General features: G+C 33.2%; 2 protein-coding genes across 3 annotated transcripts; one reads left to right on the forward strand and one right to left on the reverse strand.

The window, feature by feature from the left end:
• The first annotated feature begins 672 nt into the window (after positions 1 to 672).
• On the forward strand, positions 673 to 4,259 carry LOC108344824 (glycerol-3-phosphate dehydrogenase [NAD(+)]). 2 transcript variants are annotated; one of them, XM_017583332.2, is made up of 11 exons: positions 673 to 1,011; positions 1,527 to 1,603; positions 1,692 to 1,764; positions 2,112 to 2,329; positions 2,422 to 2,529; positions 3,023 to 3,086; positions 3,175 to 3,212; positions 3,316 to 3,436; positions 3,507 to 3,561; positions 3,655 to 3,703; positions 3,847 to 4,259. In XM_017583332.2, the coding sequence occupies exons 1-11, from the start codon at positions 825 to 827 to the stop codon at positions 4,000 to 4,002; spliced, it is 1,146 nt and encodes a 381-aa protein (XP_017438821.1). In that variant the 5' UTR covers positions 673 to 824; the 3' UTR covers positions 4,003 to 4,259. The 2 variants fall into 2 exon arrangements, with proteins under 2 accessions (XP_017438821.1, XP_052723686.1); XM_052867726.1 differs by lacking the exon at positions 2,112 to 2,329.
• Positions 4,260 to 10,712: 6,453 nt separating this feature from the next.
• LOC108343731 (uncharacterized) lies at positions 10,713 to 14,784 on the reverse strand. Its single transcript, XM_017582077.2, has 5 exons — positions 14,307 to 14,784; positions 12,749 to 12,785; positions 12,399 to 12,635; positions 12,236 to 12,283; positions 10,713 to 11,341 (listed from the first exon to the last, which is right to left on the reverse strand). Exons 1-5 carry the CDS (start codon positions 14,606 to 14,608, stop codon positions 10,862 to 10,864), a joined length of 1,104 nt encoding a protein of 367 aa, XP_017437566.1. The 5' UTR covers positions 14,609 to 14,784; the 3' UTR covers positions 10,713 to 10,861.
• Between the last annotated feature and the right edge of the window lie 230 nt (positions 14,785 to 15,014).

The following is a 15,014-nucleotide window of genomic DNA, read 5'->3' on the forward strand; positions in this document are numbered from 1 at the left end:
CTTTCTATCATTATTATTACTATAGAGGAAGAAGAAAAAAATAAGACGCTGCAGAAGAAGAAAAATAGAAAATGCAAGAAAAGCTCATTTGAGAAAGCAATATCCAAAATGCATTTCATATATTTTAAAAAACTGATTCTAAAATTTCCATTCGAAAATCTCATATCAGAAATCTTATTCTGAAAATTTTAAAAAGCTTATTCAAGAAAATTTTCAAAATATATAATCTGGACATCATTTTTTAAAAAAAATAAAAAATAAAATATTTGGAGATGCACAAAGAAATTATGAGGGTGTAGAATGTAAAAGCCCGTTTTAATCGGGTAATCATTGGCCCAAAATACCAGCAGGTAATTTTCATCCTACGCAACAGTGTTATTCTGGTAAGACTATTTTGTTTTTTGAGTTAGATTACAAATATAAAAGATTAATTTAAAAGTAAAAAATAAAAAAGTAAACTGAATTTAAAAAATGAGGAAAAACAAAACAAAAAATCTATTTTAGCATAAAGTAAATTAATTGGAACATGTGTTATGAAATGGTGAGCAGAAAGAAGTGAAAGAAAATCTAGAACGGGTGTGCATGGATAGACTCAGAAAGTGGTCCCCACTGTAGCAGCAACAAACACGTTGCAAACATAGATGGGATCGACAGATTTAACGTTTAAAACATAGTTTGTCACGAAACAGTTGTGCCATCTCCGCCCCCATTACCCTTTTCTTTCCCTTCTTATATTCACTCTCTCTTCATCTTCACTGTTCCACTGCTTCAATAATCCTTCTGCATTACCTTGCATTCTTCTCTTTCTCTTCTTCTTCTTCTTCATGGCTCCAGCCTTGGAAGCCCAGGTTCAAGAAGAGGAACAATCTCTGCCACAGAACAACAACTTCTATAACAGTCTTAATGATGCCACACACAGATCCAAAGTCACTGTTATTGGAAGCGGCAACTGGGGCAGTGTTGCTTCTAAGCTCATTGCCTCCAACACCCTCAGGCTTGCCTCCTTCCATGGTAATTTTCTTGCTCTTTCAGTACTTTCGTCAGAATCTTTATCACTTTGGATGAAGTGTTCATGCGTCAAATGTCAAATCGGTTTCCAAAACTACGGAACTGGGTTGATTTAATCCCTCAAGTTACAAGGAATGATTTTGTTGCATCTTATTTACGTTATTCAATGACTGATATTTTAGTCTTGAAAGTATGAAAAAAAAGAAATTGTTTATTCTATTTTTAGTCCCTGTTGTGGGATTTTGGTGCCTGTGTTGTAATTGGACGGAGTCATGGGGAAGTGACCCAATTGATGCAAATGAAACTTGAATTACGTTTGAAAATTTCATTGATTCATAATGTCATGGACTAATTTAATGCATTACTTGATTTCGTACTGGTGCATTTGAGTAGAATGATGTTTTGTACTCAAATCTATGTGATTGGATAAGGCTTTTACTGTTGTCGTATTCTCAAACAATATGAATAAGTGATCTTTCATTTAGAATCTTAAATTTCCAATTTTTGATGAAATTCAGATGAAGTTAGGATGTGGGTGTACGAGGAGACATTACCGAGTGGTGAAAAGCTCACAGATGTCATCAATCGAACCAATGTGAGAATTTTATTCCTTTCACTTTTTTCGTTGAATGTCCAATTTTTTTCCCTAAAAAGAAATTGAACATCACTGTTTATTTTGGCAGGAAAATGTCAAATATCTCCCTGGAATCAAACTTGGCCAAAATGTTGTTGCAGATCCAGACCTTGAAAATGCAGGTATCAGTGTTGTTCATTTATTTATTTGAGTTTAATTCCTATGTACAGTCAGTGTAAAACAATTTACTCAGTCAACCATTGAGAAATCTCATCATTGATATGATTGTTGTTATTGTAAAAGTCATATATCTTACCTAACCAAAATGTTTGTGATTAGATGATAATTTAGTACTTCTGCACACTATCACTGCATGAACTATTTGCTCATTATTTTTTTTCACTGTGATTGAGTACATAAAAATAAAAACCTCATACCCAAAGGACCAAACTTTGAAATGATGAAAATGATGCAAAACAACATAAGGATTAAAAGATGTTCACTGTTTACTTTGGGGTAAATTGAGCAGTGAGGGATTCCAACATGTTAGTATTTGTCACTCCACATCAATTTGTGGAAGGAATATGCAAAAGGCTTGTTGGGAAAATAAGGGAAGATGCTGAGGCTATTTCCCTTGTTAAAGGGATGGAGGTCAAGATGGAAGGGCCATGCATGATCTCTACTCTCATCTCCCAGCAACTGGGAATCAATTGTTCTGTTTTAATGGGTGCCAACATAGCAAATGAGGTAGTTAGAAGAAATTACAGTTTGTCTTTTTTTTCATAGTTTTCTACTCATTGTATTTGGTTGTTATATAGCTATTATCAATGTTTATGCAGATAGCTGTGGAGAAGTTTAGTGAAGCAACTGTTGGATACAGAAACAACAGAGAAGTTGCTGAGAGATGGGTTCAGTTGTTCTATACTCCCTATTTCATTGTGACAGCTGTGAGTACATCACATTCTTTAACAAATGATCATCAAACTTAATTCAACTGAGGAATTTGCTCTTTTAAGTAATCTGTAGCAAATACTAAGGAAATATCATGACTCAAGACAGATTATTATGAGTCCAAATTCTCTATTGGGTTTTTGTACTGTCATTTGCTGAGCATTAACAATACACTGATATTGGTATTTTAAAAATCTTTATAATATATTTTAAAACATTAAAATCAATGTATTTTGAAGGCACAACAAAAGAACAACACACAAAAACCCAGCAGAGAATCCAAATTCGATTATTATGGTCACGGGTGTTTTTAAATTTCTAAAACACTGAGATATTATGCAGCCTTGAACTGAATTATTTGATCTCATGGTAAAGATTAACATCATTTGATCTATATAGCCAACCTCACTTGATTTAAATAAGGCTTTGTTATTGTTGTTGTTGAGATATTATTGATACTTACAATTTTTGTATTCTATGGAAAAACAGGCTCAAGATGTTGAAGGAGTTGAACTGTGTGGAACTTTGAAAAATGTTGTGGCCATAGCAGCAGGTTTCCTGTACTGTATATGCACTTTGTTATTATTTCCCTTTTTTTCTATTTTTGTGAACAATCAAGGAATGACACACAAATGGGACAGGTTTTGTTGATGGCCTGGAGATGGGAAATAATACAAAAGTAAGTTTAAAAGATTTTATGATCAGAAGGTTAGCAGAAGGACAAAAAAAGGAAAAGGAAAGTAATTTTTGTGCATTTGATTTGGTTTTCTACATGTGTGTAGGCTGCAATCATGAGACTTGGTCTGAGAGAAATGAAGGCATTTTCAAAGTTGTTGTTTCCATCTGTTAAGGACAGCACCTTTTTTGAGAGCTGTGGAGTAGCTGATCTTATCACAACATGCTGTAAGGAAGCTAATTAATTTCACCCTATTTTTCACTGCTTGTCTTATGAAAACCATATTGTCTATGGCAGTGGGTGGAAGAAATAGAAAAGTTGCTGAGGCATATGCAAGGAATGGAGGGAAGAGGTTGTTTTTGTGTTTCTGTCTCTTTTGTCCATATATGTAGATTGAGGGAATGAAAAAGCCTGAGTGTGTTTTATGTTTCATAATTTTATGCAGGTCTTTTGATGAGCTTGAAGCAGAAATGCTACAAGGCCAGAAATTACAGGTATGTTGTGATACTTGGCATGACAAATAAATAGTACTATATATAGGTTCATGTTCTATTATAGCAGGAAAACTCTGCAACCACTAGTGATTTTCATGTTGTTAATGTTGATGTTTTTATTGATCTAAATTTCTTGCACCAAGGGTGTCTCAACTGCGAGTGAGGTTTATGAGGTTCTAAGCCATCGTGGGTGGCTAGAGTTGTTTCCTCTCTTCTCAACAGTGCATGAGATATGTTCTGGCCTACTTCCTCCATCAGCCATAGTTGAATACAGTGAGAAGCTACCTAGGTCCTTCTAATGCAAGACAAGACATTATAGTTGTATAAGCAACATAGTCACAGTGACAGTTTAACCAGCATGTTTTAGCTGTATCAACTGTGCAAAGCCTTGGTGGCTAGGATGTTTTTTCTTTCCAAAATATCATGCCAACGAGGATCTCTCAAGACCAAGAAATTTGACTTTTACCTCAAGTTTTTCCTTTTTCACTGTAAACATTACACTCAACAAACTTATACAGTTTACATATACAATAAAGTAGTAGTTTAAATTTCTGTATTCTCTATTCTTTGATTTTTTTTTTCCATTTACCTTAAGCTATTAATTGAGCTGTGCTTTATTTCCCAATTTTGAAATGCTGTTGGATTTAACACTGGTTATATATGCTGGAGGACAACATTAGATTGCTTCTCTTTCACTTTCTTGTCTCTTTTTTGTGATTGAGATACAAAGCAGAAAGAGAGTATTAGGAAGTCCCATAAATGTAATTATAAAAAAAAAAAAAAGGGAGCAGTGAAAGAGAATCAACGTCCAGGTTGTAAAGTTCATTGCTTTTGCATTATAATATTCTTTAACATCATTTTTGCAAGTGTGAATGCTATTATAATAATAACAAAATATATAGCATGTTGATGGTGATGGTGAATTTTTTTTATTCACCCCCATTTAATTCTGGACCCAGAACTCCATTCTAGCTTTGTTATATTTCCATATTTCAACAGACACCAGTAACGAAAATTTGACTTTTCGAAAACGAATTTTAATATGGTATTCTGACTTTTTTTTTTACAGAAGAAAATAACGTTTTCAATAATTTATATCAAAAATTTTGTAAAATTATTTAAAAATTATACAGTTCATATATATTTTTAAAACTTAAAATATATTAAGATTTGTTTAAAACAAATTAAAATTAGGTTTTGTAGTTTTTTGATTAATTAAAAATTGTAGCTTTTTGTATTTGCAAATTTTACTGGAAGATAAGTCAAAACTTAGTTTCAAGGAACGGAATTTCAGTTTGGTATTTTTTTAAATAGAAAATGAATTTTGTTAAAATAATTTATGTAATAAATTTTGGTTAAAATTATATTAATTTCTTTATATTTTGTAAGAAACTTGTAACATCCCAATAAATAGTAATTACCATTAATTAGAATTAATTACAATTAACAGTAAACAGTAAACAGTCTTTACAACTAACAGAGATCAAAAGCCGAACGGCTTGAATGGTAGCGTTACAATAATCAAGTCCAAAACAGCGAACGCTAACAACGAACGATTTTACAAAATAAATAACCGAACGTCCTAAAACAATAATCAAACCACTAACTGCTAATAAAGAGCGAGCGGTCTACTGCTCGGCCTTAACCTCCACCTCGACTAGATTGGCGTCCGCCAAATTTTCTTCTTCCAGCATATCTTCAAGTGGCGCCTCTCCATCTGCTCACATCCACAACGGATGATCATTGCATTGACAAGACGGACGTACATAACCAATAGACAACACAAGGAATTGCAAGGGTAAGCTTAGGTAATTTAATCCATACAGCTCACATACAATTTATCATAAGAAATTAGCACACAAGACATACATCAATGAATCAGAATAGAATAAATTATCCAACTCTTATAAATGACGACCGTCCGGACTGTATGAATCCAAGTAACCGCAGGCGTTCGTGCACCCGGGTGATGTAGTAACTGAAACCATCCATCAGCTGCCACCCGAGGTTAACCCTATCAGCCTCAAAGTACTCAATAGGGCTAGGGTCTCCTGCCATTCCCACACATGACCTACTCCCCTCTACATGAGGACGAGCACTCACGGAATATCAGGATGATCAGCCATCAGCGATTTTACCATGGTCATACTACACAATTCATCATATTCAAATCAGAGAGACGTTCCTCCTTGGAACGCTCGTTCAAATTCCAAAATCATAATTTCATCTCATATTTGGTTCGCACATTTTATAATTCCCACAACATCACATTTTCAATCTTAGTTACACTTCTCTAAAAAGACGAACGTTAATTAACTGTATGGACGAACGCTATTTAAGATCAGAACGAACGCTATTTAAGATCAAGACGAACGTTATTTAAGATCAGGACGAAAGCTATTTAAGATCAGAACGAACGCTATTTCTCGCTAATTAAATGTACGGAAAGAACGAGCGTTCGGTATAGGACCGAGCGCTACTTATCATTTACCTTCTTGGACGAGCGTTCGGTCTAAGACCGAGCGCCACTTAGGACGAACGCTCGATACAAGACCGAGAATCCATTTGGACGAACGCTCAGTTGATGACTGAACACTATTAAGACGAACGCTCGATATAAGACCGAGCGCTTACTTAAGACGAACGTTTAATAAAATCGATCGTTATTGGGACGAACGCTCAGTGTAAGACCGAGCGCTACTTAAGACGAACGCTCAATTAGCATTTCAAATAGGGACGCTCGTTCTAAGACAGAATCCTTTCCAAATGAAAGAATTTCACTCTAAATCAATTTTAGAGAAACCGAACGGTATATGACCGTACAAGGACGAGCGTATTTTATCAAGCAGAGAATATGATATCTTCCAGATTTTTCATTTTTCAATAACTTTACAGTTTTCATACGATTCATAACTTAAAATTTCTCTCCACCATAAATCTCATACATTACAAAATTCATATTATCATCCCAAACCATACAGAAACTTAATCATATTCCAAATCATACATTTCATTCTCAGCATACAGTTCAAACAATATTCATCACATAAATCCAGTGCAACCATGCTCGTTCATGTATAACTAAACATCAAATATTTCATGCATTTCAGACATCCAGTACACTTCATTGCTTTCATACACATCAAACAAGTATTAAATTAAATTACTAAAGCTTCCCTTACCTGGTCTAGCAGTGCACTTCCAATTGCTAGGGTTTCACTCGTTCTCTCACAGCTTTCTATCCAAGGAGTTACTCAACAACTTTCACTAAATCTAACATACCAAAAATCGTAAATAGATCAGACCTCTAACCCATGCATGCAACCAGAATTTGGTTCGCAGAAACAAAAGGGGAGAACGTTCAGGGACGAGAACTTACCAGTCACCAAATCCTAATGTGTTCGGCTCAAATGAAAGCTCACGACACCGTGAACGATCCTACGGTTTCTGAAATGGAAACAGAGATGGTGATGGTGAGTTATCTTAGAGAGAAGATGAAGGAGTTTTAGAGAGAAGTTGGAGAAAAGAAGAGCAAGGGTTTCGTGAGGAAGAAGGTGAATGCATGGAATGGAGTGAAGTGTTTTCAGAGAAATCATTTTCTCTTCCTCGCCGAACGGCCATGCATTCACGTACCGCCACCTGGTTTCCACTCCAGCTTTTAGAAAATTCTGACGTGACAGATGGCGTCAGCGCATGCAGAGGGTGATTTCCCTTCCCACACAGGACGAACGTCCGTTCTCATCATGCCACTTGTTTTCCACTAACGTTTTTGGAACGTTCCCTCAGTGACACATGGCCGGCGCATGCAGAGTGGTGGAAGTGAGTGGGTTTTGACGTGGCAAGGTGTAATAAATGGTGATCAGAGTGTGGATTTAAGTGCTTAATTATTCAGGTTCTCACAAAACTAAAACTATAAAAAATTACTTTAATATGAAAAATTATTTTGTGTTTAATTAAAAAATTTAATATGAAATGTTGGCAAATTGTATTGAAAAAAAAACCATACGGAACTCAGTTTAACGGGAACTGGTCTAGTATTTTGAATTTTTTTAAACAGAAAATGAATCTTGTTCAAATTATTTTCATAAAAAAATATTAACATTGATAATTAACGTGAGTATAAAATTAAGTTTAATGTAAAATATTAATATTAAATTAAATAATTAATAAGGAATTAATAATATTATTATTATATATTAAATATAATAAATTAATAATTCCATTATTATTAATTGAAAATTTGTAATTGGCTATAATTATTAATTTAAATTATTGTTAATAAATTTATAAACTTAGTTTTAATTGTAAATGTACTATTTAAAAAGTATTTAAAATATATTTGAAATAATTATCTATAATAAATAACTCTTTGAAATAATAATTGAAGATTGAAAATGACTTATTTGAGAAACTTATAAAATAATAAATTTAGCTAACTATGTTTGGAAAAACTTATTTAAGAAATTTATAAAATAAATTCAATAATAAACATTTAAATGTAAAAATATTTAAATATATAATAAAAGTAATTAAAATTTAATTTTTTATGGAAGTTAATTCACTACAAAAACATAATTTAAGTGAAATGTATAATCATAAAGTCTTATGCCCTCTTAGTTAATATGGTCTTGAAAGTCACAAGTATTATGTGTTGACTTATGTAAACAACTAGTATAGACAAATGGTTTAATGTTAATTTTTATTCAGGTTTTAGGTGAAGAGCTTCACTTGTATTATGATACTTGATCATGTATGTATGCAACATTATCATTGGTTTTGATTTGACTATATCAGTAATTTCGTTTTTACATTTAAATCGATTCATTTAATTTTTATATTTTTCTTTTTTACGCCTCAATTTTTTAAATAAAGTCAATTTGATCCTTAAAGTTTGTCACCTTGCTATGTTGTGTTTAAGTAATAATTTTGTTTTTGAAATTAACTTTGATTATTGTGTAAACTTGGCTCATTTGCCCTTCTTTAACTAGCATGCCAAATTTTAATTAACACGTCACCTTGATTAGCATGCCAAACCTTGATTGACATGTTAAATATAAGTTTTTGTGTCGTTACTTGACTCACATGTCAAACCTTTTCTAACATGTCACACAATGACTAACATGTAATTCTTTGGTGGATATGTCTTTCCTTGACTAATGTGTACCAAAATTGGGTTATGAATAGGACTTCTTAGTCATGTTTTCCATTTGTTAAAGAAATATTTGTTGCATAACACTCTGAGCAAACTCTTTCCCTCTCTCTATTCCAATTAGATGTAAAATATGTTTTTTTTTTAATGGACCGCTTGAAGAAGAGATTTATGTCACTCAACCTCCTGGATTTGAGATTAAAGGGTGTGAAAACAAGGTGTATAGGTTGAGGAAGACATTATGGTCTAAAGCAGGCACCAAGAGCATAGAATAAGGTGATGGATTTGTTCATGTTAAAGCATAAGTTTTTGAAATGTCCAGTGGAACATGGTGTTTATGTAAGGTTCCAAGATGATACAAATTTACTCCTAATGTGCATTTACGTGGATGAACTATTGATCACATGGAGCAATATCTTAGAAATTGAGAAATTTAAAGGATTATTGATGGCTGAATTTGAAATGATTGATAGTACTTTCTTGGGCTTGAGTTTGTTGAACCCATTACTGGAATTATTCCCCATCAAAGGAAATATGCAACAGAGATCTTAAAAAAATTCAACATGAAAATCTGTAATGTAGCAATAACTCCAGCAAAGACAAAGATTATTGCCTCAGATAATGATGAAGAACTTGACAACACCCTATATAAACAAATGGTTGGTTCATTCAGGTACTTATGTAACAATAGACTTGAGATTTGTTTAGTGCATCCAGTATATGCTTTTGGGTTTGGCTTAATGATGGTATTAATTATCTTTAGATACAGTGGGTCCAACCCTAGAAATTTTGGGTGTTTCTTTTGCTTGGTACAGTAAGGATGCATGTCAAATGGTTAATTGAAACCAATCTTGAAATTTCATGAGATAAAGCATGCAAATCTCACGTACAGTATTCATATATATGTTGGCTTCATTTTTTGGTTGGCGTACCAATTAATACAAATTTATCTTTTATTTCATGATATTATTATTATATTATTGTTTTAGGTTGTCGGAATTTTCTTTCATTTTATTTCCTAACTTCAGACCTACCTTTTTCTCGGCGTATTTCTTTTAGCCTCATTTTATTTTAATCTATTTCAAGGTTATATGTTAATGAATTTCCATATGTTCTATAAACATCTTTTGTCAAAATGAAACATTCAGAACAAATTTCTGTGACCATCCCTATCTTCGAATATCTTAAAATAAAAGTATAAATATTTGTGTGATAGCACGCGTGGTCTTAGTATTTAGAATTTTCTTTTTTTAAAAAAAATTGAAAAATATTTTTTTATATTTGTTTTTTATGTTTAAATCGCTTTCACGTTCGTTGTTCGATATCTTCAAACTATCTAATGTCATCTAAATACACACATCATGCATCTGCTAGATTTTGTCAGGAAAGAAACCAACCTTCCAATCCATAGGCACTGAAGGAGTTCTTTTATGAACATATTTGAGAATTGAAGAGATTATTTAGAGAATTTGAATTTAATTTTATTCAAACCAGTAATATGTTGATTTTATGTTATGATATATGGTTGAATAACATGATAAAAAAAGACTTCTTATTTTTGTTAAGAGAGAAAACAAATACATCAAATATAGATGAAGTTTTCGAATATATTTAGAGGACACTCAACTTTTGTGCTTAATGCTTAGCCATAGATCATAATCCATAGTGTATAAGCACTTAAAACTTTTGCTTATCCATTATCCATGGCCTACATACTAAAGTTATAAAGAAAAGAGTTTCTTGCTAAAGAAAACCTGGCAATGCCTTGGTCCAGAAAGTTTTAGTAGCATTACTTAGATAAGGAATATACACAAATCAAACACATGTAGGAAGAAAAGGTGATAGCATCACATTCCAATGTAAAAACCAAAAGCTTCCTTTGATGCCAATACTTATCAACGTATCTGATATAAGCCATACTACAACACCAGGTAGGTCAATTTAAAGAAGAAAAAAATCCCATAAAGCCAAGCCACTTATGAATACATAATTTGATTAAACCAAGAATCTCAGGTCCTTATTCTTTCCAGCCTGTCCACACTTTTCCTTGCCTTTTCAAGTTGATGATCAATGCTTTTTCTAGACTTCTCAAGACAATCCACACTTCTTCTTGACCTTTCTATGTGATCAAAAGTTACTCTTAGTCTCTCTAACTTTTCTGCATTATTGGACAAGTTCTTCAGTTTTTCAGGCCTGTCTGTGCTCAGCCGTGGTTTTTCCCTGCGATCAGTGCTCTTTCTACTGACATCAAATACATCGGTGCTCTTTCGGGGCTGCTCAAACTGCTCCATGCTTCTTCTGAAGCTGTATCTTTGTGATGGAGACTTCTCAACAGTGGATATGAACTTCTTCAGATGCCTGATATACTCAGGAAATTGCTCCAAATCACAGTGGTTACCCCCTTGTAGCCACAGTGGCTCATACTTCTCTTTACACAGTTCCCACAGTTGTTTTCCGTGGGAGCAATCTACCACTTCATCTGAAGTACCCTACATAATAACATGAGAAACTTCAATCATAAGATACTAACCAGATTCTTTCATCATGTAAATAAATATTATGCAGATGAAGTACTTTATGACACAGTTGTTTCGATACTCAAGTCAAAAGAAAACTAAACTAATAGCTTGCATGATTGTGCCATACTTATGAACTTCAAATTCTCTAACAGCTGAAATGGTTGATAGCACACATTATTTTAAAAACTGATAATTGACACAAGTGGTTTAAATAATAAAAGTGAAGAGTCTGAAATGTGCATGTATTTCATTCACAATTATCAAATGACTGCAAAACTAGTAGATACAAGAAATAATGGAAGTGAAAATTCTTTAATTGGCACTTGTCACTGACACAATTTCTCAGTTCTGTCGAAATTGATCATCCTTGTTTACCATAAACGATAAGAATGATATGCAGAACATGCTCCATAAGTAGAAGACTGGCAGTATTTTAACTGGTTTCTTGATTTTAATGTTAAGACTACATACTCTTATTCCCTGTATAAACTTAACTACATAGAGCAATTCAGGTGAAGAAAATTTTGTACTTCCTAAATTTCAAATACGAAGTTCAAGGGCTTAGAAGTCTGCCAATGCCACACACGAGGCATAACAAAGGCATTCTGTGTCATATGATTATAATGAAGAAATAATTGTTCACATAATCCCTGTATAGAACCACAGAAATAACTCAGTTGGGTGAAAAGTCTACAATAAAGGTAAAGAAATTTTTTAAAAAGTGGAAAAAAGAACAACGAAAAAATAAAGCCCAAGATATAAGATATTCAAAAAGAAAGATACCATGTAACCAATACAAAAGTAATTGTTTCTCAATCCAACTCAAAAGCAACAAATGATGCAGCATCTTCCAAGAAAACTTACATGAATTATAAGAACAGGACAATTAACCAATGGAATTTTGTCGATATTCTGCACATTAACACAAAGCAGCACCTGATTAGGTTAAGGAACTCATGTGCCCGTAAATCAGTAACAATTTATTAGAAATCTCAACAATGATTAGAATTCAAAAACATTATCCTACCTTGTATATGTCAAACCAGTAACTGCGTTTCACTGGATACATGACCCTCAAGCCTGAAAGTATAGGACTGTGCAGAACAACAGCTCTCAATTGTGGCAATTTAGTTGCAAGATCCAAAGTAGGGCCACTGCCAACAGATTGGCCATACAAGATTATATCCTCTTGCTTGGTACCATAGGTTTCTTCTAGACATTTGTACACAGCCTCAATATCTGCATATGTATTCTGCTCACTTGGCTGCAGTTCAGGCAAAACAATGTTTCATCAGCAGATGGTTTTAGCTCTACCACTCTTCACATCATCACTGCATGACATAACAACATGAACAAGCATTTCAGATTCTTACAAACCTTCCCTGATGATTGACCATACCCAGAGTAGTCATACCTGCACAAAATCACATGACTGTGAGTCAAATCCCCGTTTCACAATTCTCCTTTTGATCAACAGAGATAATAGACACTATTATTCACCACACTTTGCTTGTGGTACCAGTTAACAAACTATAACATTTCCACCAAGAAATAACACACCAGAAACCTTAATTACAAACATATTATCAAAATATGCAAACTACAAAGGTGTAAACTCCTTATCATAAATTCTTAAGTAGATTTTAAGTCTAATTCAACCTTACAACAAGAACATTCAATACTATCTTAAAAGCTAGATTTTAAATCTAAGTCAACCTTAAAAAAAAACTTGTAATACTTAAGGAACTTGTAATACTATCTTAAAAGGTAGATTTTAAGTCCAGCTCAACTTAAAAAAAAAAAAAACTTGTAATACTATCTTAAATGATAGATTTTAAATCTACCTCAATTTTACAAAATCAGCTTGTAAAATACAACTTGCATCCATTTATATATAATAATTTGACCTTTATCTCTAGACAATGAGAGATTTCCCACATAAATTGCAGCCAACCCAAAATAGAAAAAAATAAAGTCCTCCACTTTTTTCTTTAATCCTTCCAAAGTTAAAAATGCCTCACCACAGCAACCACATTTTAATATTTCGAGAACATACAAAACGAGGAGTACTAACACTATCTGATATTAATTAAAACTATTAAAAATTACAAAATAACGTAGATCTCATCAAATAAAGAGAAAAATTCATTAAAAATTTATAATTTTTAATATATTGAAACTAACAAAGTGCTTTTAGACGAGTCTAACTGTTACTTGCATTTCTCTTCCCAACGTTCCAAATCATTCACAATCCCTCCCTCCAAAAAGCACCATGTGGCCACCATTTTCAATCTCAAAAAGAGCCAAACTTTGGAAAAACTCAAACGAAAACCAACGCAACCACACGAACAAGGCATGAAAATTTACCACACACATAAAGTGAGATGGCGTATTATATCACATTGCAATGTCAGAGAAAGTAGTAATTAATTTTTTCAATAATACCTGGAAGAAATAAATGAATCAACAGAAAAAACAACAACAAAAGTAAAATACTTTAATCAAATAAAATTATTCCATTACCCACATAACAATATTCCTAAAGCTTTAACTTTTAACAAAGCCAACGATACAATGTTTCATTAACTCAATTTCACCTTCAATAAAGCTTTCACAGTCGTATAATTCATTTGATACAGTCAATTACTTGTGTGACATCATCTATAAAAACAAATAAAGTCTTAAAGTTTCAATCTCAGCAAAAACGCCAAGGTTCTTTAACTACCACTACAATTGTTACGATTTTAGCAACAACATCAGGGTTTTTGAAGTGATTACAACTGTAACGATTTTAGCAACAACATCAAGGATTGTATATTCATCACAATTGTGATTATCACACACACGGCATTTGATTACCACCACCACAACAACAATTCAGAAGTATAAAACAAACAAACAAATAAAAAAAGTGAGAAAGCATAGATATGCATACCCAATGAGATTAACACGTAGATGGATGGTGAGGTTGACGAAAAGGTCATACATCTGGCCAAGATCGGTGGCGTTGCCGTGTGAGTAGAGAAGAGTGGAAGAGGCCATGGGGTGGCGAACGTACATGGTGAGTATCTGAGTTCCACGGCGCGTGGGAAGCTTAAGAATTTCAACGTTCTCGCGGTGAGGGAAGGGACTGAGGAGCAGAAGACCCGTTACCTCGTCCTTGACAACCTTGTACGATGCTGGGTTGGGTGGGAAGAAGGCCAACTTGGAAGCCATGGATGATGTGACACCTCCCATTGCATAGAAGAAGACGAAGACGGTGGTGTGAATTTAGAAGTTTGCGAGGTGGGATTAGTTGTGTGGAAGGAGAATGGAAATGGAAAAAGGGAAAGAAAGAAAGGAAAGAAAGGAAAGTAAAGGAAAGTAAGGAGAGGGAGTTATAGTGAGTGAGAGAGCTTTAGCTGTGTTATGCAGTAGATGTAATAATGATGCTATTTGGTTAGGAAAAGGATATATACATCACTCATCTTATCAATGCCTTCCGACAAGAACATCCATCTACCCACTTTAATTTTTTTTCTTTCAAATTTAATTAAGATTTAACTTCTTAATTTATATATTTTTAATTAAATAAATATTAACTATTTTATTTAAGATTGAATATGATTTTATTCATGAATTTTATCATAAAATTGAAATTTAA

The sequence above is a fragment of the Vigna angularis genome, chromosome 8 (genome assembly GCF_016808095.1).
Source record: "Vigna angularis cultivar LongXiaoDou No.4 chromosome 8, ASM1680809v1, whole genome shotgun sequence".
NCBI lineage: Eukaryota > Viridiplantae > Streptophyta > Magnoliopsida > Fabales > Fabaceae > Vigna > Vigna angularis.